The sequence below is a fragment of the Vigna unguiculata genome, chromosome 9 (assembly GCF_037176805.1).
Source record: "Vigna unguiculata cultivar grain cowpea cultivar isolate G323 ecotype 2 chromosome 9, ASM3717680v1, whole genome shotgun sequence".
Taxonomy (NCBI): Eukaryota; Viridiplantae; Streptophyta; class Magnoliopsida; order Fabales; family Fabaceae; genus Vigna; species Vigna unguiculata.
In genome coordinates, this window is record NC_140800.1 from 42,932,042 (window position 1) to 42,959,597 (window position 27,556).

The 27,556-nt window shown below is 30.9% G+C and overlaps 2 protein-coding genes and 1 long non-coding RNA gene across 21 annotated transcripts; all 3 read left to right on the top strand.

Annotated features, from left to right (window-relative positions):
- Window positions 1–4,799: 4,799 nt before the first annotated feature.
- On the top strand, window positions 4,800–10,309 carry LOC114163155 (vacuolar-processing enzyme-like). The gene is made up of 9 exons (XM_028047286.2): window positions 4,800–5,176; window positions 5,706–5,870; window positions 5,953–6,109; window positions 7,017–7,102; window positions 7,194–7,393; window positions 7,754–7,802; window positions 7,968–8,177; window positions 9,247–9,453; window positions 9,861–10,309. Exons 1-9 carry the CDS (start codon window positions 4,982–4,984, stop codon window positions 10,041–10,043), a joined length of 1,452 nt encoding a protein of 483 aa, XP_027903087.2. The 5' UTR covers window positions 4,800–4,981; the 3' UTR covers window positions 10,044–10,309.
- A 2,788-nt stretch (window positions 10,310–13,097) lies between these two features.
- Window positions 13,098–18,551, top strand: LOC114162199 (uncharacterized). 10 transcript variants are annotated; one of them, XR_014984443.1, is made up of 8 exons: window positions 13,098–13,405; window positions 14,155–16,025; window positions 16,110–16,169; window positions 16,245–16,441; window positions 16,745–16,775; window positions 16,887–17,155; window positions 17,737–17,796; window positions 18,229–18,551. It is a non-coding gene; the product is annotated as an uncharacterized LOC114162199 (long non-coding RNA). The 10 variants fall into 10 exon arrangements; XR_003599157.2 differs by having other exon boundaries at window positions 13,108–13,405; window positions 14,155–14,331; window positions 15,938–16,025; window positions 16,110–16,441; XR_003599158.2 differs by having other exon boundaries at window positions 14,155–16,169.
- A 1,029-nt stretch (window positions 18,552–19,580) lies between these two features.
- LOC114163056 (uncharacterized) lies at window positions 19,581–27,042 on the top strand. 10 transcript variants are annotated; one of them, XR_014984592.1, is made up of 8 exons: window positions 19,581–20,045; window positions 20,155–20,403; window positions 20,560–20,629; window positions 21,187–21,615; window positions 23,972–24,308; window positions 24,886–24,978; window positions 26,461–26,538; window positions 26,642–27,042. XR_014984592.1 is itself a non-coding variant. In XM_028047110.2 (8 exons), exons 5-8 carry the CDS (start codon window positions 21,209–21,211, stop codon window positions 26,690–26,692), a joined length of 873 nt encoding a protein of 290 aa, XP_027902911.1. In that variant the 5' UTR covers window positions 19,582–20,045; window positions 20,155–20,290; window positions 20,371–20,403; window positions 20,560–20,629; window positions 21,187–21,208; the 3' UTR covers window positions 26,693–27,042. The 10 variants fall into 10 exon arrangements, 9 of the variants coding, with proteins under 9 accessions (XP_027902911.1, XP_027902913.1, XP_027902916.1 ...); XM_028047110.2 differs by lacking the exon at window positions 24,886–24,978 and having other exon boundaries at window positions 19,582–20,045; window positions 20,155–20,290; window positions 20,371–20,403; XM_028047112.2 differs by lacking the exon at window positions 24,886–24,978 and having other exon boundaries at window positions 19,582–20,045; window positions 20,220–20,290; window positions 20,371–20,403.
- The last annotated feature ends 514 nt before the right edge of the window (window positions 27,043–27,556 follow it).

Genomic DNA, 27,556 nt, shown 5'->3' on the forward strand with positions numbered 1-27,556 from the left:
GATCTCTTTAATAGACTGTGTTTTTTTATAACAAAAAATAATAAAATTATAATTATAAAAATAAATATAAATATTTTTTACAATTTAATTTAATTATAGATTATTTTTATTTATTTTGTAGATATTTTTTATTTATTTGATTTTAAAAAATAGTTAAGTTTAAAATAAAAATAGTTAAATAAAAAAAATCACTTAAGAGATAAAACTAAAAAAAAAATTGGACACCAAAATCATGATAGTATAATGTTATTAAGTTATAATATATAAAATAAAATTATATTTATTAAAAATAAAGTAAAATATATCAGAAAAAGATGAGAGAAGAACTATTGATAAATAAAGAAAAAGATAAAAGTATAGATAGACCATTTTATAAAAAAAGTTTGTAAAAGTAATGGTCAATTTTTAAAAATTTTATAAATAATTATATTTTATATGATAAAATTGGTATTTTAAAATATGGACACAAAAGATATAATTCTCTTTATATATTGTTATAGATATATAATATTAATTTAAGATGAACTCAATTTAATTAAATACTAATAATATTAAATGGACTTCAATTTTATACCTGAATTTCATCCTACTCGTGATTGATATTCGATTGATGAATGAATTTTTAAAAAATATATAATTACTAATTTGATATTCTAATTTTTTGGTAAAATTTAATTTGATAAAATAAAATAAAATTAGATAAAATAAAATGGATAATTATGGTAGACCATGATAATAGGTTGAAATTGGATGGATATTTGATGCAATCCGAATTTGTATTTTAATATTTATAAATTTATTAATATTTTAAATTTTAATTTTAATATGATATAATTTTATAAAAATTAAGTGATAAGTAATACAAAATCATAATCCATAATAATTATTATTATTAAATCTAGTGAAAACACGTTGTTGTTGTGCATGTGTATTTGTTTTTTAAGGATAATAAAACATATATTATTATTATTATATTTATAAATATAAAATTATTAAATATAAATAATTTTTATGATTTCAATGTCAATAGTTTTTATTTATTTTGTAGGTATTATTATACTTGAAAAAATGGTGAAATGTGAAAAACAATTACTTAAAAAGAAAAATTAATAATATAATTATTTTTAGTTAAAAAACTTTTATTTCAAGGGTAAAATTAGAAAGTGGATTTGGATAAAAAAAAACAATCCTTATAAAAATTAAATTTGATCTCAAGTTCGAGAGGACAAAATTGTTCAATTTTAAACAAAATTGAGACTAAATTGAATAAAAATAACAAACATAGGGACTATATTGAATAAATCATTGACTCTGAGATTGACACACTGCTGGATTTGTACGCGGATATTTAAAAAATAAAGAAAACCAAAAATGATATAAATGATGTAAACCACATTACAGCAAAAAATGACTAAATTGAACAAAATTGACTAAAATTATGACCTATTTGAACACAAAAATAAAAATATGATGGATTTTACAAAAATTGAGAAAAGAAAGGTATTTTAACCAAATATTTACTAATGAAAACATTTATGCTACGTGTGTTTACCTTTTTTTAATTTAAAAAAAATAAAATTAATGTTTTAAATTTTATTATAAATATTTATTAATTTATTTTTGTAGATAACTTATTTTAGTTCTAAAGTAATTAATTTAAAAGAATAATTAAATGACCGAAACACTTAAATCTACCAATACGATACTTTAAAAGGTAAAAATAGTAAAATAATTATTTGAATTTTAAAAAACATTTATTTAGCGAAGTATAAAATTAAAAGTAAAATTGTGAACACAAAAATGGAACATTCCTATATATATTATACATGTATTTTTTTAGTTAAAAATAAACTATATTTATATTATTTATTCAAAAAAAACTTTTTCATTAAAAAAATAATTCAATATAAATCTTCAATTAGAAAAATCCAACTATACTAACCTATAATCCAAAAACCTGAATCCGATCAATAAATTAAATAGTCGAATATAAACTTAAAACATTAAATTTGGAGTATAATGGATTTGTCAGGTTATATCTTAATTCGATCCAAAACAGTCAATTCTCATCCCTAACAATTATTTTCCAAAAAATGATAAATAGATAAATAAATAAATATATATATATATATATATATATATATATATATATATATATATATGTGTGTGTGTGTGTGTGACGATGATATTTCATCATAACAACCCAAAGGTCTTTTCCTTAACTTTGTTTGTTTTTTAAAGTCCTGATTCATTATTGACAATGGATGCTATTCCTGTATCCTTTTGTTTCTTCCTGCACCCCATAAAATCTTTAATCTCCATTTTACCTATCAATTAAATAATATTAAAAAAATCCAACTATTATTTTTTTTTTATAATGATATTTTAACTCATATTTTTATGAATTTTTAATTTAATATTTTAATCTGACAGAGCCGGTTATATATTCTCTTATAATTTTACATCTCAAAAGAAAGAGAAATGTACAAATTATGAGAATATAAATCTGGCAAAGCCGGTTAGATATTTTCTCATAAATTTACATCTCAGGAAAAACAAATAAGTAAAACAGAAAGATAAAATTCTGTACATAAAATGTTTTTAAGCCTTTAAATGATTACCGCATCTTTTAATAAATATTACTCAAGACATCCGTAGATGCCTAGAAAAAAATTACTTCATAAAAACTTACTTCGATTCCAGAGGGAGGGGAGAGAGATCTGAAATTTCTCGTTTATTTATGGTTGAAAATAAAGTATACAATAGAGAAAAGGTGAGGAGAGACAAGCGGGGGACAAGTAGAGAGAAGGCAGAGGTAGAGAGAGAGTGGTTTAGAGTTCTTGTCCAACATAAGGGACTTAAAGACTTTTTTATAGAAAAACTTTGAAACCTATAACTTGTTGAACCGGTTTTCAAGTGACAGATTACCATAATATAATGATCTAATAATAATTAAAATAATAAATTAAAAGTGAGTGAAAAAAATTAAAATATCATTATTTTTTTTTTCTTATTCCACGAGTGCATCTCCTCCATCTCCAAATCACCTTCTCCAACTCACCATTTTTCCTTTTCTTTTCTTTCATACAATTTACAACAACACATCGCACATTTCTCCATCTCTAAAACATGATTTTCCACCACTTTTCCTGTCCGTTTGTGCACCTCCCTCCATATTTTGTGTTGTTGAAAACTTCATAAAATAGTTAAGTTAGACATGGAAATAAATACACCAACTTTCTTACCCATATGTGTGCCTTCTCCATTTTTTGTGATGTCGAAAACTTCGTCAACAAGTCAGACATAACATTTAAATAAATAAGATTAAATATGTTTTTATCTATTTACTTTTAGTAAAAATTAAAATTAGTTTATATTAAAAATTTTAAACCAAATTGATCTTTATATTTTTAGATGCATAGATTTAATTATTTATTTTTTTTTCAAATTTATTTGACGTTTCAACATGTTTCTCGATTAAAATTAAAACGTAGAAATGTGTCAAATAATGTAACCAAACTCAAATATTATCATAAAATGAAACGCGTTTGAAATATCAAATAAACTTAACAAAAATAATTTGGTTAAAAGGATTAAATTTAATTTTTCTAGAATTTAAAAGCCTAAATTGAATTAAAATTAAAAAAAAAAACTAATTTCATTTTTTACTAAAAATGAAGGACAAAAAACATTTAAACCTAATAAATAAAAACATACGAAAAATGGTTTAGGTAAAGGAATTACGTAGAGAAAAAAGAAAATGATACTAGAAGAGGTTGAGTATTAGATTTGTGGATTCCAAAACACCGGATCAGCAAAATATTTTTGGATATCGAAGTACAGTCCGTTATACTCATTTTGACCTTTTTTTTTATATTTCGGATTAGATGTTAAAAATATATTAATATTTCCGAACTGAAAAATATTTTTGAAATCTACTCCAAAAAAATATAAAATAATTATTTCTAAAACAATTATTATGAAAAATATTTTCAAATAAAAAAATGTCTTCAAATGTTAGTGAAAACAATGTGAGTAATTTTTTTATTATAAATAATTAATTTAATTTGCAAAAAAAATAACTGAATTTGAATAAATAGTGATTTTAAATGATAAAACAGTAAAATATTAATTTGAACTTAAAAATAAATAAATTTGAATGATAAAATGGTAAAATATTTATTTGAATCTAAAAATAAATAAATTTAAGTTAACAATCATTTAAAAATAAGTATTTTAGTTAAAATAACAATTTAAACGATAAAATTGAAAATAAAATACGTACATAAAAAAAATCTTCATAATGTTATACATAAATATTGATAAAACAATTATGTTAACTGCGACAATTTCTTTATATTTTTTTATTTTACACATCAAACAAAGTGAAGGAAGAAAGCATTATGATCATAAAACAAAGTGTAGGGACAAAGCATTATGAACATCAAGCAACATAATTATATAGGAACACAATTTGTGCTTAGAAAAATCTGTTGCATATTTTTTTCCGGAAATACTTTCTACTGTTGTCAAAATTTAGTAATTTGTAGTGTGTTACGCGTAAGTAGTTAAAAAATCGAAAGTGAAAATTTAAATAAATTTGTTTTTAAATATAAATTTATAAAATCAAATTTTAAATAATTATTCATTTATTAATATTTTTAAAGCATCTAAATAAAAATGAATAATATGGTTTCTCGTAAGAAGGTTTTAATGTATATATGGAAAATAAGTTTTCGTTTATAATTTATGGAAAATGATGGGGTCACCATAAAAAGAGAATTCGGATTCTGAAAGTGTAAGTTATAACCGGAAAGGGAGGGAAACCTCCAACGCCACGCAACGCAACCCACCCAACGCAACTTAGTCTTTGTCTTCCCTGAATTAAATTAATCTGAAATTATAATTTAAGGGTTGCTTGGTTGGCTTCGTCATCATTTTTTCTTTCCAACCTACACCTTTCTTCAATTCAACGCCCATCATGGATCGTTTTCCGATCATTTTTCTCGTCGCCACCCTCATCGCCCTCGTCTCCGGTGGCCGCGACGAGATTCTCCGATTGCCCTCCGAAACTTCCAGGTTCTTCCAAGCACCTGCTGCCGATGAGAACGATGAGGGCACGAGATGGGCCGTTTTAATTGCCGGATCCAATGGCTACTGGAATTACAGACACCAGGTCACTCTTTTTCTTCTTTCCCACTCTTCGCTTTTTAATTCTTTCCCTGTCTTCTATGTTTGTTTGGTAGGACAGCAAATTTAGTCCATCTTAATTAACTTTTTTTTTTAATTTTTAAATTCAGTCATGAACTCTCTCAGCTGTGTAGGTGTATATTTTATAATTCGCGTGATTGATTCTAAGTGGTTTTCCTTCCTACTTCTTGGTTATGACTTGTGACTCTTGAGTTTTGATTTTTTGAAGAACCTAATCATGGTGGTATAAAAGCCTGGAACAATTTATCATTTGTAGAGTAAAAAATTGCCCGCACTTACAGTATAAAGCATCTCCATAGTGTCATCAGATTATGGACCATCATATTTAAGTTTGTTGACTTTTATAATAACTACCTTAAAATCATGTTTACATTGATGTCTGATTTACTGAAGTGTGCATTTTTTGTACTAGATAGAATTAAACTCTTCTTTGTATGTTTTTTTTTTTTTTTTTTTAATTTGGAGATAACCGACGAAATTTGTCATTTCATCAGTCTGATGTTTGCCATGCGTATCAACTGCTGAGGAAAGGTGGTCTGAAAGAAGAAAATATTGTGGTATTTATGTATGATGACATTGCTTTCAATGAAGAGAACCCACGGCCTGGAGTCATTATTAACAGCCCTCACGGAAATGATGTTTACAAGGGAGTCCCGAAGGTATGTTATCTTACTTTGGCATCCCATATCCTGTTCCCAATTTGAGTTTTGAAGATTCCTAGCAAGGACCTTGTTGTGGCAGGATTACGTAGGTGAAGATGTCACTGTTAACAATTTTTTTGCTGCTATACTTGGAAATAAATCAGCTCTTACCGGTGGCAGCGGGAAGGTTGTCGATAGTGGTCCCAATGATCATATATTTATATACTATTCTGATCATGGCGGTCCAGGAGTGTTAGGTTGGTAGTTCTAAACCTTTCATAGAAGCTTTGTTATGAAAATCTTGCTCTGTTTATGTTTTAATATGAGCCTTCTTGTATTGCGACTTATTAATGGCAAATGTAATTCCTGTGTTTTTTTGCTGGGTTGCTTTTGTGACGTTGCTTGATTTCGAATTGAATGTAATAGTCATAGGGAATTTTAGCATCACCTATAATATGGTTTCTACGAAGTGGAACTTCTATACTTGCCTTGCTAAAAGTCTCTATAGCTGTCAAGCTAAGCACAATAAACTGAAAACTTTGAACTCTGAAATGTTGGTTTTTGTTAGATGCAATATTTCAAAATTCATACCAGTTTTATGGATATTTCCGATTCTTAAGATTGTCTCAAGTGCTTAATTTGGATTTTTTTTTTTAAAGAGGAGACGTTGTATTATGCAGCATAGAGGAACAGTGCAACATGTTTGTGGGTTGATTTCAGTAAGACATATACACTCATCGTATGGCTATACTAAACAATTTATCATGTCTGATGCAACTTTCTCCCTTTTTCGAACAACAGTAGCATTTCAAAATGTTCTGATAAAGTGCTTTCTGTTTATTTCTTTGTTTATTTTTTCTTCCTTGTTTGGGTAACTTGAAGGGTAAAAAATGAAACCAGAGGAAGCTGCATTCCCCGCCCGAAAAAAAATATTGGTCGGAAGAGTGGAGTATATGGTCTTTACTGTCAATGTCCTGTTATCCTTTTTTGTCCGTGATCATTTTAGTACACAATATTGTTTATTGGTGTTGATTCTTCTATTATAATTTTGTTTTTTGATTCTTTTTTATACATCAAAGTGTTTCATCATGCTAAATACCTGCCCGTTTCTATTTCTTATATGGTATTTTTCCTTGGGGGTGGGGTACTGGGGATGGATTTCAGGGATGCCTACTAGTCCATACATGTATGCGTCCGATCTGATCGAAGTCTTAAAGAAAAAACATGCTTCTGGAACTTATAAAAGCCTAGTAAGTTGCTACTAGTTATGACTTACTTAATATTTGTATCAATTGCTACTAGTTACTAATTCTATTTATGATTTATGCAATGTTGCTGCAGGTATTTTATCTAGAGGCATGTGAATCTGGGAGTATCTTTGAAGGTCTTCTTCCTGAAGGTCTAAATATCTATGCAACAACAGCAGCAAATGCAGAAGAAAGCAGTTGGGGAACATATTGTCCCGGGGAGAATCCTAGTCCCCCCCCTGAATATGAAACCTGCCTCGGCGACCTGTACAGTGTTGCTTGGATGGAAGACAGGTATGACTATAAGAGCGTGTCAAAAAATCATATAAACTAGTGTTATTCATTTCTCCAAATCTCAAATGATTATATAATTATATTGGAACCACCCATAAGATATATTGGATGCAATACCTTTTACCCGGGAAATTTCCAAGACCTTGTTGAGGCCTATGACTGCTGTGATATATACATGCTACTGCATACGTGTATTTGCCTCTTATTTTGTACTCTGGCAAACCCTTTTTTATGTGAAAGAAGTTTTGTTCCATGCCCCTTGATAACTTTTTTTTCTTTTTGGAAGATTATGTATTCTAATAACTAATTTTGTAAGGTCTTTTATTGACTGGTCTTTTTCCCTCTACCTTTTTTGAACAGTGACATTCACAATTTGCGAACAGAAACATTACATCAACAATTTGAATTGGTAAGATCCCGTTTCTTACTTAGTTCTGTTATGTAATCAACTTATACTAGCTGAAAGTTATTTGATACCTTTGTTGCTTGAATATATCACAAAAGTTGTCTAAAAATTTGATGGGTCGGAGAAGCTAGTAGATATGTTTCAGTTGTCTGACTGCTATGCTCACAGGTGAAACAAAGGACAATTAATGGAAATTCAGCCTATGGTTCCCACGTGATGCAGTTTGGTGACATTGGGCTTAGCAAGAACAATCTCTCCTCATATTTGGGTACAAATCCTGCTAATGATAATTTTCCTTTTCTGGAGAAAAACTCATTGGTGCCACCTTCAAAAGCAGTCAACCAACGTGATGCAGATCTCGTCCATTTCTGGGATAAGGTATCATACGTTTGAAAATTAGTTTATTGTTATTTATTTTGTTAGATAATTGCTTAACCATATCTTCATGATTTTTCCCCCAAAATTTAAATCTGAAGGGTTTTTGTGATCAACACGCTCATGTTCACTAGCGTCTACCAGGTAAACAATATTTGATGACAGAATTAACCACAATAGAATTTCGTAGAAAGAGCTTGAAGGAGGTAAAAGATCACACAAGGAACATGAAGTAGTAGCGAACTTCAACTGATATCCACAATAAAATTAACCATGAACACAAATTACAACTTGAAATTTTTTTCTTAGTGAACTCACTGTTTCTGTTAACAGTTTGTAACAACATTAACTGACAGTTACATGTTGCAAATGATGACAAAAGGTCCCTATTTATAGATAAATTCCACCTAACTAACATTACTACCCACGTCTGGTCACAAACATCAGCACAAGACGCTCACGTCTGGTCACCAGTATAAGATGCTTCAGTCTTAGCAAACATCACAGAAGACTAGACATGCTACTAAGACTGGATGGTGTGTTAGACAATATAGGAATCTTTGAACAGATTTTTATTGAGTCAATCCTCACACGGGTAGACATATATTCATACATGGCAGATATTATTAAATGGAGTTGTGATCCCATTGATTTCACTCCACATTCATTTCATGTTCCAAACAATTGAGTAACATCCCATTCGTAATTGGAGCTGCCAAGCTTTAGACTAGTAGTGGCTATTAGCCCATTCCTTGTACCAACTGTGCCATAGGATTTCCACCAACAAATATGTAGATGCACCAAAACTTTAACTAGCTAGATGAGAAATCTTTAAACTTGTTTCTTGGATAAAATATGGAAAAGTTGTGTGAATCCCGTGCCTTTATGTTACACGAGTGAGTGGCTAGTAGTTTTCATTCCTTGAAATATTGGTAATTTGGCTTTAATGATAACACTACAAGAAAAGAAGATGGGAGAGGGAGGGGGTATATCTCTGATGTCATTTCCTACGGTAAGCCTTTATTTTTTCTAATTATATTCTATCTTCTTTACCTCCTTTTTGTTTTTCCAGTTCCGCAAAGCTCCTTTGGGTTCTTCTAGGAAATCTGTAGCTCAGAAACAAATTCTAGAAGCAATGTCTCACAGAATGCATATAGACGACAGCGTGACACTTATTGGAAAGCTGTTATTTGGCATTGAAGAGGGTCCAGAACTGCTTAGCAGTGTTAGACCTGCTGGACAACCACTTGTTGATGACTGGGACTGCCTTAAAACACTGGTACCGTTCCCTTGATTCACTTTGTTGTGTTTGATTGTATTAGACCCTTTCTCACATGCACCTTTATTCTGTAGCCATTGATTTGGCAAAAAAAAAAAAAAGACATCAACAATAGGTGGTCCACCCCACCTACAATAACAAGTAAAAAAATTAGGGGCAGGGGTGCTACAATTTAAGAAGTGTGCATGCTCGAATCCGTCTATGATTGAATCATTGCTTTTCTGTTTGGTATTAATTTTCCAGTTCACATAGTTGTATGAGATGGCAGCAGGGTCTCCGGCAGTGTTTTGCCTTGGAATAATTGATGTTGGATTTGAACTATAAAGTATAAATCAGCATTTGTTTGTTGATTGAAGTAAAACTTTTGATATCTGACAAAGCTGTGCCTTAATCTACTGTTGATTCAGGTTAGGACTTTTGAGACACATTGTGGATCCCTGTCTCAGTATGGGATGAAACATATGAGGTCCTTTGCAAACCTCTGCAATGCTGGAATACGGAAAGAGCAAATGGCCGAGGCCTCACCACAAGCATGCGTCAGTATTCCTGCAACTCCCTGGAGTTCTCTGCGCAGCGGTTTCAGTGCATAATTCATACAATGTACCCAATTGGAAACCAAGTATAGTGGTTGTAGCCTTATGGTTTATCATTGCATCATGTACTGTACTTTGGTCATGAATTCTTATTCCAACACTGTAAATACACATGGAACTCTTGGGAACCCTCTTTGCATTGTAATTTCGGGCAAAATAGATGCTTTAACCAAGCCATTTTACTTTTGCTTTAGCAGAGACAGTGAAACCCTAAGGACCCTTGCAACTTCTTCAAATGAAAGTGCACGATATCGTGTTTGTAAGCCCATCCTTCATTTCTATTCTATGGCAGTAACTAGTAACCCTGTTGGGATCATTCTTAACTTAATATATTTGTTAAAATATTTAAAAAAAAAAATCAGAAGATAACATAAAGTAACACTCAGAGTGGCAAATATTACTGTAAAATTAATCAACAGCCGCCAGCCATTAAAGAGTAGTTTAGATTTTAAAAAAGTACAAGAATACCAGCAACTAATTTTGAATCTTAGAAGTATTAGACGTTAATAAAATTATACAGACTTGGTTTATGTATTTTAGTATAATTTATTTAAGTCGTCCCAAAGTTTGGATATTTTATTTTATTTTTCTTTCCTATGATTCAGATTTTTTTCAGACAGAATGACAATGAAATCAAATGTGTTATTATCATTTGCCAGGTAGCTAGCACATGGTTTGGTTTAACTAATCCTTGCTAAATATTAATTTAAGGAACAAAGATAGAGTGAATAAAGTGAGGGAAAGAAAGAAAAAAAGTATCTATCTATGTATATGGCTTTGTATTGTCTAATATAAAATTTTATATAATCAATTAATTAAAAATTAATGCTACAATGTTTTTAAATAATTATTATAGAAACCAATAAATTCTAAACATTTTTTATTTGTTCAAATTTACTAGGACCCACTACAAAAAACAAAGTTATTCTTAAGAAGACCTTTCAAAGATTTGTGTTTTTTCTCTATGTTCCAACTATTAAATATTTGAAGAAAATATTGCTTGCACTTTTTATTTATCATATATGATATATCTGATCATGTCTGGAAAAACTTCTATATAGAGATAAAAAAATGGTTTATGTAAAATTTTAATTTAATTTATGTAAAATTAGTTTATATAATTTATCACATATAATTTATCTGATTTTTAAACTCGTACATAAAATTTTAATTTATAAGTTTTTTTTTTCTAAAAAAAAAAAATCTATTGAAATAGTATTTAATAAAGTATGCTCATACTAATTCTACTTATTATTTTAGTTAGTTTTTATTTTATTTTTTTACTGACTTAAAAGTTTATCACTTAAGTAGTAACGTTTGACAATCATTTTCTTTTACTAATTTGCATTTTTTTTTAAATATTATTTGAAGTAGAATAATTTTAGAATTTATTTAATTTTATCCTTAAACTATTTATTCATTTTTCTATATTTTTATAGAAAGATTTATATATATATATATATATATATATATATATATATATATATATATATATATATATATATATATATATATTGTCCCCGTAAGTTATATAACTTTTTTTATTTAATATTTGTAGTACTTGATATATTGATAATGTTAAGTAATCAATATTTTTATATTAGTTTATGTAACACCTTTTATTTTAAACATTATATCTTTTGAAATATTTGTTTGATTTTTTGACATTAGATTTAAAAATATTGATTAGGATAGAAACCAATTTTTTCTACTACACTATTTCTTTAACTATCACATTAATTAACATTCATTTTAAAGTAAACATTTTTTATTTTATTTTACTTTTTTGTCAATATCATGTTAAACAATACTCACAATTGTTCTAATTTAAAAAAGACGTGCCTCTATCTTATTTTTTTCAATAAAAAATTTAGACGATATTTACCTCCCTTGTACTTTTAATAAAATAACATTTTATCCTCTTATTTTATTTACAAATAAATTTTAACTAAAACTTAAATAAGAATATGAAAATAAAAAAGTAAAGTTTTAAAAATAAATTATAAATAAGTCTTTTGTAAAAAATGAGTAATTTATATATTATGTATTAATAATATCTAAAATAAATTTTAGTATCACTTAATTATAAGTTTTTATAAAAACTAAGAGTTTAGAAACATGGGTTTAATATAGAAAAATAAATAATTATGAAATATGTGATTAAATTTATAAATAAAATAAGAGGTAGAAGTGTTGATTTTAACACAAATATGCGAATGTCTATTGTAAATTTAGAAGAAAATTGAATAGTACAAGTGACTTGTGTGACACTTTATTAAAATCTTTAACAATCTTTTTTTTTTTGTTATTTCTGATTCAATTTTAACCAATATGTATTTATAAAAATAAAGTATGATTGCTATTTTATTAAAAACTCAACCAGCTCTGCATTTTGTTTCAAAATTAGAGGATTAAATGTCATTTAACATAACCTAAGAGAATATCAATATAATTCTCTCTTTATTTTACATGTGAAAATAAACATCTAAGTTAAATTAGCATGATATCCAAAGAAAATATATATAATTAGACAATTTGATAACTTACAGAGGTATAAGCTAGTATCCATTACTTTTTCACTTCTTTGTTAAAAAGTTTACATTTTAGTTTTTTTTTTCAATTATTTATTTGCATGTATTTGAAATATTTTGAATTTTTATTTCAATTCTTGTTTATTCTCTATATTTTTACAATCTTGTTAGTTTGGTATTTATTTTGTAAGATGGTAGGCGGAACATTTTAGGGGACATTTAATGAAGAAAAATTACAAATTATTGAATTTAATAGTGATTCACTAAATGAAATACTTCTAAAATTTGTACAATGACAAATAGACAAAAACCCTATTGTAGGCAAAAATTTAAATATTTGAACTGCATTTTTATATTTATGAAAACAAATCTTGTATTAAAAATAAAATTTATTAAAAAAAACAAATAATTAAATCAGAGACAAATACTTTAAATTTAGTATTACTTAAATTAATTTGTTATTTTAATTTCTATAGACATTTTATTTTGTAGTACTTTACCTAAGATTTTAGGTTGTTGAACAAAACCTCATTTAAATCTCAGTCCTTCACTGTGATCATGTGAATGAATTACCATTAATGGAACACATCAACAACTCTGAAATTGTGAGTGAGAGATTCACCATCTTCATCATCATTTTTGATTCCCACCTCCTCTTCAATTCCATTCCCATCACCGACGCCTTTTCCGATCCTCTTACTCATTGCCACCCTCCTCTCCGGTGACCGCCATCAGGGTCTCTGATTATTCGATTACTCTCCCTAGCTTCCAGGGTTCTTCCAAGCATATGGTTGCATCATTGTGGACCCTTGGCTACAGTAATAGCAGGTATGTACTCATTCAACTTCTCACCCCTTATATATTTTTAGCGTGGAAGTGAAGAAACACATGTTACCACTGCAATTATTATATATATATATATATATATATATATATATATATATATATATATATATATATATATATATATATATATAATAATTGAATTAAAGTACATATCATACCCAATTTAGTTTTCTTCAGTTATTTGAGTATTTTTTTAAATACAAAAATTATTAATATAACTCATTAATTACACAATATATGAAATGATTATCTTTGATATACTTAGATGAATGAATTAATAATTTTCTAAGTATAACTTCATTTCATATACCCAAAAACAAATGAATATAAATCACCTCATAAATTTTTTCTAATAGTACAAAGTTGCATCCAAAAATCAATTCAATTAACTTTTTTATATATTTTTTCTCTATTTCTTTGCCCTCAATTTCCATTTTTATCCAAACAAAGCTTTGGAGACTGAACCTTGAGTTGTGACCTTGAGTTTTGATATTTTAAAGGAAGTAATCTGGTATAAAATGGTATAAAAGTCTATCAGAAGTGATCATTTATAGAGTAAATAGTGTATGCACTCGAACTAACAGTAACTATCTTAAAATCATACTATATCTGATTTGTTCATGATGTAAAATTGTTTAAGCCACAATGGGTAGAAATGAAATTCATTTTGTTTTCAATTCCAGATGCTGTTTCAATGTTCTGTAGATTCCTAACATGGACCTTGTTGGCAGGGTTGCGCTGGTGAAGATGTTACAGCTAACCAATTTTTGTCTGTTAACAAATTTTTGTCAGCTATATTTGGAAATAAGTCAGCTCTTTACAGTTTCAGTGGGAAGGATATGAGCAATGGTCCCAATGATCAGATACTTACATTATATCCTGGTCATGACCGTCCAGGGGAGTGCTAGGTTGGTAGTTATGAATTCTTTCATCGAAACTTTGTTATGAAAATCATAGATTTTATATGTTTTACATGCATTCAGCATGGTGGAGTCTTCTTGTTTTGAAAATTATCAAGGGTAAATGTGTGTTTCCTGCATTGTTTTTGGGTTGATTATGTGTTTTTGTTTGATGTTGAATAGAATGTAAGTTACATTATGCAATGGTTATTGAAAATTTTAGCAACAACAATAATACAGTTTTATCATGTAAGGACATAGAAACTTTTTAATATAAAACTTATAAATAGAAAAAGTTAACCATTCAAATTTTCAAAAAAATCACCATTTATCTAATAAATACTTTCTCTCTACCTTTTTCTCTAAATTTCTCATTCTTTTTAGATGAGAGTCCACACCACAGGAATTGTAGAGTAGAACAAAGCAAGTCTGTCCAATCATAATTTTTTTTTCTGAATAAGTTTCTCTTTACCCCTTTTCTTGAGTTAGTTTTGGGAATTTTTTCATGCACGAAGATTAGGAAATCTTGCATGTGACCTCTCTAGGGCAAAGATGAATCTATGTTAGTTCAGGGATATAAGGATATGTTTTTATCATTGATCATAGTCTTCTGTCTACTTGTGTAACTTTTTTGTTAGAGTAGTGAAATTTGGGAGCTTAAACTTGAGCCAACAAGCCTTAATAGGTAAGGTTCAGTTTTTTAGAGTAGATGATTTGAATGTGAAAGTGACTTAGTCACTATTTTTTTGTTTATGTAGGCTTTGTGAATTTGCTTGATTGGTGTATGTTTAGTGATTTGTGTTATGTTGAGTAGTGAAAAGTCAAAATAATTAAATTGACTCAAATTGGCTCATATTGATGTTATTTTAGAACCAAATATATCATGTTAGACATAAGAAATGAAGAGAAAAACTCATTCTGAACCAATCTGGTCACTTGATATGTTTTGTTGATTTTCTGAGTTATACATAGTCGCTGGACGAATCATTTCTCGCCGAATGAAATTTGAACAACTGAAAACCTAAAAGGTTGGTTGATGGGCGAGTAAATTCTTGAGCTGTTTCTATAAAATCTTCTAATGTTGGACAAGCCAAAATTTATTGGATGTGGTGACGTCTTTGGTTCAGAGAGGAGAATTCTGGCTGAATGCTGAATGAACTATAACATGTACTTAATTTAGTTTATCTTTTATTGTTTGTTATATTTGATTAATATATTGTATTTGAATATTATTATAATGTAACCAATATTTAATTGTATACTTCCAAAACTAAAAGTCTATACAGTTGTCAACTTAAATACAACAAACTGAAAGCTTTGAACTCTTAAATGTTGGTTAAGATGATGGTTTAAAATGACATATATCAGATTTAATACTGATTGTATGAATATTTTTCGATTCACTAGGAATTTGGATATTTTTAAACAGGGAGTTGGTATTGCCTCATAGTGGAATAATGACATATTGGCATAGCCTAAATATTTACCCTTCAATTGATCATTTCTGATACAGCATTTTTTTTTTCAGAGAACAATAGCATTTTAAAACGTTCTCATTAATATCTGCTTTCTGTTTATTTGATTGTTTCCTCTTCTTTATGTGGGTAACTTGAAGGGTAAACAATGAAACCAGGGGAAGAGGCATGCCCCGCCTGAAAAAAAAAAAGAAGAAGAAAGGAGTGAGGAAGAGTGAAGTAGAGAGTGTAGGTGTCAATATCCACATTTTAGTGCATACTACTGGTTATTGGTGATTCTTTTAGTGTCATTTGTTTTTTGTAATACGACAGTGTTTCTTCACACCAAATATCTGCGCTTCTCAAGCATGCCTTTGAACTTCTAAAAGCCTAGTAAGTTACTAGTCGTTATGATTTGTGTACTGTTTGTGCAATCTTCACTCTATCCATTTACTTGTTAATTCTTAGTTTTATGATTTATGCAATGAATCTGGGAGTATCTTCGGAGGTCTTCTCCCGAAAGGTCTGATTATATATGCAACAACATCTGCAAAAGCAGAAGACAGCTGGGCAAAGTATTGTCGTGGGATACATTGTAGTCCTTCTCCCTCTGAAGATGAAACCTACCTGGGTGATCAGTACAGTGTTGCTTGAATAGAAGACAGGTACGAGTGTATCAAATAAGCATATTGACATGCATTATTCTTCGCTCTAAATCTTCAATGATTATGAAGTATATTGGAGATGTAAATAAGATATATTGGATGCAATACTTTTTTTACCCAGGCAATTTCCATGACCTTGATGAATTCTCATGAATGTTATGATATGAACATGCTACTATAAAATTGCATTTTCCTATAATTTTGTGCTTTACCAAGCCATTTTTTATTTATAAAAGAAATTGTTTGATGCCCTTAATGACTTGTTTTTCTAATAAGTGATGTTGTAAGGTCTTTTATGGACAGGTCTTTTTTCCAATACACTCTTCAATTTTTGGTAAGATCATGTTTCAAACTTAATTTGATTACCTAATAAACTAACATAAACTGAATGTTATTTGGTACCTTGGTTGCTTAAATACATGAGAAAAGTTGTCTGTTTTGATAGAGTTCCTGAACTGATATTTGATGGGTTCAAGGAGGTAGTGGATATGTTTCACTTGTGTGAGATGTCTTTTTACTGCTATGCTTAGAAGTCAAAGAAAGGACTATGAATGGAAATTCGGACTACGGTTCCCACGCGTTGTTGCAGTATGGTTCCCACTCTTCTTATATCCTGCCAATGATAATTCTACTCTCCTGAGTAAAACTCATAGGTGTCACCTTCAAAAAACAGTCGACCAACATGATGAAGATCGCATCCATTTCTAGGATAAGGTATCATAAGATTGAAAAATTGATTTTTTATCATCTATTTGATAAAATAACTGCTTAAATTGTCTTCATCATGATTTTGCTCCCAAAATTTAAATTTGAAGGGGTATATTCATAGTTGGAAGGTATTATATGAATTGTGATTCCCATAGATTCCATTCCACATTCATTTCATGTACCAAACAATTCAGTGACATCCTATTTTTGATTAAAGCTGCCAAGGTTTAGTTTGGGAAGGGCTATTAGCCCATTCCTAATACCAAATGTGTCATAAGTGGTATATGTATGATTTCCTCTAACCACCTGAACTTAACTATCGAGATAAGAAATCTTTGAAAAGATTATAATAAACCTTGTTGATTTGATAAATACTGAAGAATTGTGTGAATCCCATGGTTCTGTCTAACATGAGTGAGTGACTGGTAGTTTCTTTTCTTGAAATATTGTTAATTTGGCTTTAATGCTAAAACTACAAGAAAAGACTAGGAGGGGAGGGGGTATCTCTGGTTTTGTTTTCTACGCTGAACCTTTAACTTTGCTAATTATATTACATCTTCTTGACCTTCTCTTCACTGCTTTCCCAGTTCCACAAAGCTGTTATGGGTTCTTGTAGGAAAACTGCTGCTCAGAAAGAAATCCTGGAAGTAAGTTCTCACAGAAACATTAAACTTTTCGGGAAGCTCTTATTTAGCATTGAAAGGGATCCAGAAACTTTTTCCTTGATTCACTTTGTTGAGTTTGATTGTATGAGACCCTTTTTAACATGCACCTTTTTATTCTATAGTCATTGATTTGGAAAAAAAGGACATCAACAATAGATGGTCCACCTACAATAATAAGTAAAAAATCTAGGTGCATGGATGAATTTAAGAACTGTGCATGCTAGAATCCGTCTATGATTGAATCATTGCTTTTCTGTTTGATATTAACTATCCAGTTCACATAGTTACGGTGTGAGATGGCAGCAGGGGCCTCCGGCACCGTATCCCCTTTCAATAAATGAACATTTTGTTTATTGATTGAACTAAAGCTTTTGATTTCTGACAAAGTTGTGCCTTAATTTACTGTTGATTCAGGTTAAGACTTTTAAGATACATTGTGGATCCCGGTCTCAGTATGGGATGAAACATACAAGGTACTTTGTCATCAACTTCAACGTGCTGAAATACGGAAAGAGCAAATGGCTGAGGTCTCTGGAGTTTTCTGCACAGCGGTTGCAGTGCATAATTCATAGAAAGTCCTCCATTGAAAACTAAATATAGTCGTTGTTAACCTTATGCTATATCATTGTGTCATGTACTGTACTTTGGTCATGATTTCTTAAACCAACTCTGTAATTTTGTGTATTATAGATGTGGAACCATAAGGACCCTGTGTATAGTTTAGGGTTTGAAGTCCATCCCTCGTGTTCGTGTTTATTTTATGACGTTAGTCCTTTGTGATAATTCTTAATAGAATAGAATATGTTTGATAAAATAAAGTTTAAAATATATAACCATAATAATATAAAATTAACACACTAAAAGGAAATTAGATATCAATAATGCCTTAGTCACTAATTTTATATTTTGAAAGCATAGTGACATGGAAAGAAATTTTGAACCCTACAAAAAGTATTAGACATCTTTAAAATTGCAAGAAAATTTATGGTAATTATACTTTAGGGTGTTATAGTTAAGAAATATGAAAGATTTAAGTTTTAATTTGAATGTTATTCAAAAAGTTTATCTATGAAACTGCTGATGAGAGTTGGAATAACGGATGGACGGCCAGGATTTGGTCAATCCGTAGTTGCTAGATTGAAGTATGAATCAGATTTATCTCTCTTCTTATGATTCACGAAACAGCTGACATTCACAGACAGAACTGTCAAGAAACTAAATTTGTAGTTACTTCTTGCCACGTTGTTGTAGATAACCGGTGTTGTGGCTCGGTTTATTATAAAGATCAGGTTAACTAACCCTGGTTAAATATCAATTCAAGGCGGGAATGAAATGAACTCAAGTGAACGAAATATATTTTATTATGAATTTAATAATTATATATGGTTAAGGAGTAAAGTTTTAAAATCTGAAATAGTTTTTGCAAAAAACAATTCAATAAATTAAACATGAGAAATATCTAGCACTCTTTTTGAAATATTTGTACATATGATAATTGGTGATAAATGAAAATATAAAATTAAAAGATAATTTACATTTAATATTTAACATTGAAATAATAATTGGAATTTGGAATGTGAGGAGTGTAGAGATTCCGTTAAGGTGGTGTGAAAGCATTAACGGCGTAAGGGCATGGTGTGTAAGGGTAAACCGTGAATGGTTAGAGGGAGAAAAGAGGAAAGCCGTGAGATTATTGATCTACGGTGTGGTGCAAAGGAGTGTCTGTGTGTGTACTACAAGATGTATGTATATAACACAAACAGGTCCTTCAATGGAAACACCAACCCACACACACCATTTCCTTTTATCACAACATCAACCTGCTTCCTCTTCAACCCTTTTTTTTTTCTTCTCTTCTCTTCCTTCACCTCTCAGGCTTGGCTTCCTCTCCAATTTACAACACTAATTCACATAACCCAAAGTTTCATCTTCAGGATCTGACACTTTTCCAAACATACAATGGGGTTAGCCATTTAGACAGCATCGATATCTATCTCTTTTTCTTTTCTTCCTCCTTTTGCCCACCCACGACAGCCAAACTTGTCTTAATCTCGAATCCTTTCTTCTTCTCCCAATTTTGTTGGCTCATTTATGTTTTCAGATGCATGTTCCAAGAGTGTTTCCATGAGTTTGTTCCGATTCCTTTTTAAATTTTCAACTGAAACCTGTTCTGGGGATTTCCTTTGATCATTGCGATTAATAAGTTGCAGAAAATTTCCAGTTTTTTGAAGGTTGGGAAATAAGACCCCAGTTTTTTTTCTTTTGCCTTGTTTGTTCCTCTATTCCTTCCTTTGGTGTCTGTGCTAAGTTATTCCTGAATTTTTTTTTTTGCCTCCCCAGATACATTTTTCTGAGAAAAAAGGGGTTTTGAAGCTCTGAACTTTCTGCTTGTCCCGTAATTACAGGGACGATCGTTGCTTGCTTGGGTGTAAAGACTGAGTTTATATCCATCGTCGCTGATAGAAGCTTTGGAAATGTCATTATTACTTGAATTTTCAACATAGATTTACATTTTCCATAGCTTCAGAACTGAAATTCCGGCACTTTTTTCTGCAGCCATATACGAAGTTCTGGCCGGACCTGATTTAGGTGAGAGAAACTAATGTACTTAATCAAAATTAGAACTGAATAAATTGATTCTGATCGCAACCTTGCAGTCTTGGCCGCAACAGTTAATTCAGTTTTGATGTTCATATGTTCTTGATATTGTTCTCTGATTTCTCTCTTCTTCATAATTTCCTGCAGGTAAACGAAAAATCCCGTTGTTTCAGAATTTCAGAAGGAATTGATTGCTGTTCTAGTGTTAATTTGTAAGGTATAAACATCTAGTTTTTTTCCGGATCTCTTTGGCCTTGGTGCTCTTCTTAATCTCAACCGCTCACAATACATCCTAGTGTGGCTTTGAAGAGACGAGACATTAAGCAGAACCGGCCGAGACCAGTTGAATTGAATCCATTGATGTCTCGTTTTCACATTATCCTAACTGTCCTGTGGAAATACTGAATTTTGAACCTCTTTTTTCCGTGCGCACAGAACATTTCCACTGTCTTCTGTTCCTCTCCCTCTTGTTATTGTCATCGCCCATTTTTGTCATGACCCAGATATAGAAGATGCTCACAGTGCACAATTTATTTTTTGTTGGGAATCCATGACCATTCGATGCACAAATCCTGTTAAACAGTGTAGTAACCTCAGTCAATTGGGATGTGGACGAGAGAGACGCTGTCTGTGTCCTTTTTGTGAAGGAACACAAATCCAATTTCAATTTCAATTTAAAAATGTAGCAATTTGAATAATTAAATCTTAATTGTAATTATTTTTATCGTGGCTAGTAGTTAAATTAACCTAGTATGGTGATGATGATGATGGCAGGGAAGGGTTGAAGGTTGAAGAAATGGAGAAAGAGTCAAGTATTCGAAGCAATAACATGGTGTCTGGTGGAAGAGATAAAAACGGAGGGGATGGGTCGTTGCTGTTGAGGGCGAGTTCCGATGGCGCTAGACAGGGAACGACGTCGGATTTGGTGTTGCAGTGGGGAAATCGGAAGCGGTTAAGATGCATGAAAGTGCAGGTTAAAGATGATTCTTCAGGCCCGGTTCAGAGGACAACGGTTCGGGTGGATCGCCGGGTCGTTAGAACCGATAAGGATTCTTTAAATAAACCCACCTTCGGTGTCAATAATAACACCCTTGGAGTTGGACACACTCATAATAATAACAATAACAATCATCATCATAATCAGAGTAACGGGTATCCAAATCTCCGTCAACGGCCTTCTTCTCCGCAGCAACGAATTCTCAGGTAACGCTATTTGTCATTCACTCTGTTACTTTATCTTTCCTCATACATGATAAACATGATAAATGAATTGAATATGATTTAATTTTTTTTTTTAAAAACAAAAATCTGATTGAGCAAGACTGAAATGAGATCTGAGAATAGGTCAATTTGACAAAATTCCGGATTTTATACCAAAAAGAGGGAAAACTCAAGATTTGTGCCTTGTGATTGATAAAGTTTGTGATCGTTACTTAAAATTACAAATCTTAATAATTATTATTTTTTTGTTTTCTCTGGTTGAGTGTGTATCCATCCATACTTATCTTGAGGGCAAGGATGGTGTTGGTGGCGCACTGCCGAGTGGGCCATGTTTTGTTTCGATCTGTTCTATTTTGTTCATTAAATAAAATAAATAATCTAGGGTTTGTGGTGGTGTACATGTACTAAACGTATTTTTAGCGAAAGATATGTATATAGTTCGAAAGCAAGCAGCACATGGGTAAGAGTGGAATAAATATCTATCTAACAAACTGGTTAGAAGGGAACTGGGGTGTGATGGTTTCTTGGTAAACTGGAAACAAAGAAACAAAAGTAGCAGAGAAAAAGCACAGCGTGGACATGGGAATGAGTTGAAAGTGTAGTGGCGAGTAGTGGGGCAGAGAGTGGTTTTGAAATTGTTTAGTGGGAACTGCCACGAAATTTCGTTGGGGGCAACTTGTAAATCACATTTCTCACCCAAAGAATCTTAAGCTTCAATACTGTAAATAAATTTAAAATTTAAAATTTGGGCCACTACTCAAATTATTATTATATATTTTAATTCATCTCGGCTGAATACACCAAGGCTTGGTCAGGTCGTTGGAGTCTCATCCAAATTAAACAATGAAGAGGAACTCACGGTGAGTAAGTGCGTGAGATCCCCTTCTTCACTTCCGTCAAATTTTGTTTCCAGATATCTTCGATCACTAAGCTAAGCTCACATTCTCTCATCTGCCTCACAAATAGATAATAGGGTATAATATCTGGTTCTGAATTTGGATTAACGCCATGATATTTAGGCACACAAAAAAACAAATAGTTGGAGGATGATTCTTGCTTAATCTGTTGGAAACTAGCGGAATCCTTCAGACATTGCTTTATGAATTTGGATGTTTCATTTTTAAATCAAATAGTTTGTGTCCGTTCCTTTATTACATTTTAACTTGGAATCATCGGTAGCGACCGGCGAGTCTGATACTGAAAATCAGGTTAATAATCCAAGCAGTGCTGCTTTGCTTCTGACGTCTGACAAGGGGTTTGAGATTTCTTAGGAGGTTTAGGTTGGTGTGGTTGATACTTTTCCGTTGACATTTTCTTTTCTAGATCTAGTTTTTATATATTTGGTGAGTTTTCCATGGAAAAACCTAGAAGATGAGGGGATATTTATTTTGACTCTGTCAAATCTCTGACAGGTCATTTTTTTATTTACTGTGAGATTTAATTCCAAGTTTCGTTACTGTTTACTACTGTTTGGAAATTATATAAAAAAGAAAATAAATGTTGAATTTTATGATAGAAAGATAAGTAATGAAGGAGGTTTGTGCGTTGTAGAAGATAGGATTAGAATTGGATTAGGATCAGAAGAGAGGGGGATTTGCAGATTGTGGATCTACATGTAGGAGGAGGAAGCAGGAGTTGATTATTGACATGGATTAGGAGCAGAAAGACTTTGTTGGAACCATGGAATGGAGGGTTTCCTTCCACGTGTTAACGAAACGTCCTTTTCCATTTTGGCCGTCGGATCGAAGGGACCAGGTCGCAGATCCGTTCCGTCTCCTTCATCGTTCGAACACGTAGCAATCTTCATCTTCATTGTCCAATAATAAAGCTCTCTAAATCCAACGGCTCCAAAGAAGGCGTGGAACCAGCTGTGGCCGTTATAGGGAATTACAAACACTTTCTCTCTTAGGCTAGGCCCTCAAGGCTCAACTCAAATATCCAATTCTCATCGACCAAAATAAATTAACTACCCAACTCTCCTTCAAACCAAAATACAAATACAAAGCCCCGCAAAGAGCCAAAAACCACCCCTTTTTCTACGCTAAAAATCTGTCTATATAGATTCCAGCCTCTCCCACCCTTGGATCTAGATCAATCCCCCAAGGTTAATTCCGTAAACTCACCACTCCCTGGTTACTTTTCATACACAATATATAATATAATAATATATACATATATGTTTATTAACTCTAAAATAACCTCTGAAATGCATCTTCGTTTGCCCTATTTATTATGTCGTGTTATGTGATGTGATTCACGTTCTTACGATTAAGAAAGACACATAGGATAATTACATGTTGGTTGTGGTTGCGTTTTAAATTTTTGGGTTGTAATTTAGGAACTCAGAAGGTTCAAGTGCCATGAGAGGAGGACAAAGCAACGGGGGCGTTAGGGGAATTGCCTCACCGGACAGGGGTGCGCACGATAAGAGGGGGACCCATAACAACCACCTTAATGACAACAACAAGTCCGCAGCCTCATCGGATACTGCGCACGATAGCAAGAAGGGAGGGTCGCCCTCCGGCAGCGGAGACGCCGCTCCGCCTGTGTGGCCCCCAAAATTCGTGATTGCCTTGACCAACAAGGAGAAGGAAGAAGATTTCCTCGCCATTAAGGGCTCAAAGCTGCCTCAGAGACCCAAGAAGAGAGCTAAATTCATTCAGCGCACCCTCAATGTAAGCCTCACTTCCCTTTTTCAGCTTTTTCATTCTTTTCTTCAACTTAATTATTATTATTATTATTCATCACATCAACATGATCTTTTCTTTATGTCGAATATCTTAAATCATAGCAGCTCCCATCAATTTATTTTCTAGTAGTAATACAATGACAATAGTAAAACAAATCTCAGTGAAATTTATAATTTGGATGAAGTTACTCTCTGTCTGACAGAGGTTCTATGACCTTGTTTTGGTACTCACTCAACAAGAAAGGTGTTCTAATTATTTTGCTTAGTAAGGGTATAATAAAAATATTAAAATGAGTGTGAATACCAACTGAATCATATTTTAATTTTTTTTAAAGCATATTATTATTAGTATAAAGCTTAACCCATCAGAAAATTTTTTACTAATAAATTTTAATAGGATTATTATTTTTTATTAAAAAGTTGAATTCTGGGACAGATTTATTTGTAGCATATTCTAATTTTAGTAGTTGATTTGTGGTGGTATTCTTTTAGGTGAGTGCTTTTTTTTTTCCTTTGGTATTTTGCTTTTCCCTTTTCCTGAAAAAGCCATACATGGTTGGCAGCTGTGGAGTGCCTTACACGCGTCGAACGGAGCTTGGCTCACACCGAATAGTTAGTCACCAAAATAATTAAGTAGTCTAACATCACCACTATCTGTACGTAGTCATCACTATTTTTACGTGAGATATATTTAATTTTTTAATTTATTAAAAATAATAATATTTAATCATATTTGTTTATTTGCTTTATTACTTGTTTTCCATTATTACTTATTGGAATTGTATACAGATAGAGATTAGCCTACTCTTCCACATGCTCACAGATGGATCCCGAAAGCTGAATAAGCTTTTAGCAAGTTATAGTAAAATAATAATTAAGGAAGGGGAAATTGAATAGTTTTCTTGAATTTGATGCCTACACCTACCATTTAGTATAATAATCTGTGTGCAGCAGTACCTAAATTAAAAAAAAAAAATCTGTTTCCTCTTTCAGTCCTAGGTGGCTCTAATATGCGGTTTCTTAAACCTGGTATTGAAAATTCTGTTCTTTAATTAAGACTGAAACTGTGATCTTAATCATAAAACTGGTATTATTGAAAGTTCAGTTGTTTAATCTACAGTAAAACCGTGGTTTTAATATTATTATTTTATTTAGAAAAATATTATTATTACTATTATTTATTATTGATATTATGACTATTACTATTATTTATTATTGATATTATGACTATTACTATTATTTATTATTGATATTATGACTATTACTATTATTTAATATTGATATTATGATTATTACTATTATTTATTATTATTATTATTTTTTATTGGTATTTGGCCACTTGATATTTATCTATTCAATGCCACCTTAATTGGGTTCTGGTCAGAATAAAAAACACTTAAAGGAAATAATGAATTAAGTAAAAGAGATAATAAATAAATAAATAATTTAATAAATAAAAAGAGAGTATCACACGTGTGGAGTTTAGATTTATATATTAGAAAGTGGGAGCGACCATACTGGATTACATCTTCTGCGTAATGAGTGGTGCCAGTTGTAGTGTACGTGCCTGATTGAATAGGAATAATCACTACACAGACTTATCAACAAAAAACCAAAACTCCTACTAACTAGACGACAAATTTAGAAACTTGTTGACCTCTTCTTAGCTGGATGGAATACCAGGAGAAATTGTTGTGTACTCTCATAGTAGTTCAAAGAAATAAATCTATACCCTTGTGTAAAATATGTATATCTATATCATTTTCATTTCTGTTTTAAAAATTTATTTTGAATAATGAAAATGTGTGACGCATCTTATTTATACACTTCTTTCTGGTTGTGAACAGAACTAAAAGAATTATAGTTGCTTAGGTTTAAGTTTATGTTTTGGTCTATATAAGGTTTCATCTTATTTTACATTTATAATATTATAATTTCAAGAATGTGCATTCTAGTTCAAATATTTTCTTTTATTCTCTTCTTTTCTAATCCCTGCATTTTTATAAACTTGGAAGTAAAGATGAAAGTTCTTATTTATTTGTTTAATGGGTTATTTTCTGTCTTATTAAGGTGTTATGTATTGAAACTAAAGATAAGTGCATCTGTGATTTGAGTTTTGAATATTGTTTGTTTGACAGCTCGTTAGCCCTGGCGCATGGTTGTGCGATCTTACCTTGGAACGATACGAGGTTAGGGAGAAGAAAATATCCAAAAAGGTAAATGGAATGGGAAAAAAGAAGAACATCCCATTTCTAAAATTATGAGAAGACGATGTTTTTGTGACACATAAATAAAGAAATAAAATTTATTTTGATGCAGAGACCAAGAGGTTTGAAAGCAATGGGAAACATGGAGTCTGATTCTGAGTAGAGAGATAAGTGAATGATGAGGCTATGAATGTTGAGAAGTGAAGGTGCTAAGCTTTATGTTTGGTAAGGATGTAGGAAATGCATGGATTTTTGTAAAGCATGGCATGACATCACAGCTGGGTGTCAACTCATCGAAATCAAAATATTAAATATTTTAGCTTTGCCACTGCTTAGCTTAATCTCCCTGCCTTCATTTCCTTTCTTTCCTAGTCTGGAAAACTGCTTTGGAATTGCAAATGACTAGGTGTTCCTCAAGGAGGGGCATTTTCACTAACACAATGTGTCTCACAACACCTTTGACAACATTTTCTATTGTTCATTTTATCACACAAATTATCATTTACCCCGTCATTTTTTATGATAATTTTAGGTTAAAATAATATCACTATTTTAGTAATGGGGTTGCCTGACACTTATCAAACTTAAGAAAAAATTGCATGCTCATATAAATATTTTGTTTAAGGAAAGTCTAGCATGTACATGCCAATGAATTAGTCAGCTTATCATTTTTTGACCCCTTTGTCATTAATATGTAGGTAATGGTTATGTCTTTGTTCACTCTTAAAATAGGATTAAAAATATAATTTTACACATCTATAAATGAATATATAATATTTTTAACTTGAAATGTTGAATTTAAAATTTATAATTGTATACTATTATTCTTACCTAACTATCATCGGTTTCATGGGTTGCTCAATTTTTTTTTTTAAAAAAAGAAATTATATATATTTTTTACCTTGTCTTTTATAACCTTTGTAAAATTTTATTCTTAAATCATCTTTATCTCTTTCTTTTCTCTCTTTTAATGATTTTTTTTTGTTTTTTAGAAATTAACTACACCCTTCGTGCCTTGTTTGTGATC

Excerpts from the sequence above, each read along its gene's own strand:
- LOC114163155 (XM_028047286.2), top strand. The coding sequence starts at position 4,982 with ATGGATCGTTTTCCGATCATTTTTCTCGTCGCCACCCTCATCGCCCTC. Across the intron at positions 6,110-7,016 it reads TGGCGGTCCAGGAGTGTTAG|GGATGCCTACTAGTCCATAC; the intron begins GTTGGTAGTTCT and ends GATGGATTTCAG. Across the intron at positions 7,803-7,967 it reads TACATCAACAATTTGAATTG|GTGAAACAAAGGACAATTAA; the intron begins GTAAGATCCCGT and ends CTATGCTCACAG.
- LOC114163056 (XM_085666539.1), top strand. The coding sequence starts at position 21,209 with ATGGAGAAAGAGTCAAGTATTCGAAGCAATAACATGGTGTCTGGTGGA. Across the intron at positions 24,309-26,460 it reads TCATTCAGCGCACCCTCAAT|CTCGTTAGCCCTGGCGCATG; the intron begins GTAAGCCTCACT and ends TTTGTTTGACAG. Across the intron at positions 26,539-26,641 it reads AGAAGAAAATATCCAAAAAG|AGACCAAGAGGTTTGAAAGC; the intron begins GTAAATGGAATG and ends ATTTTGATGCAG.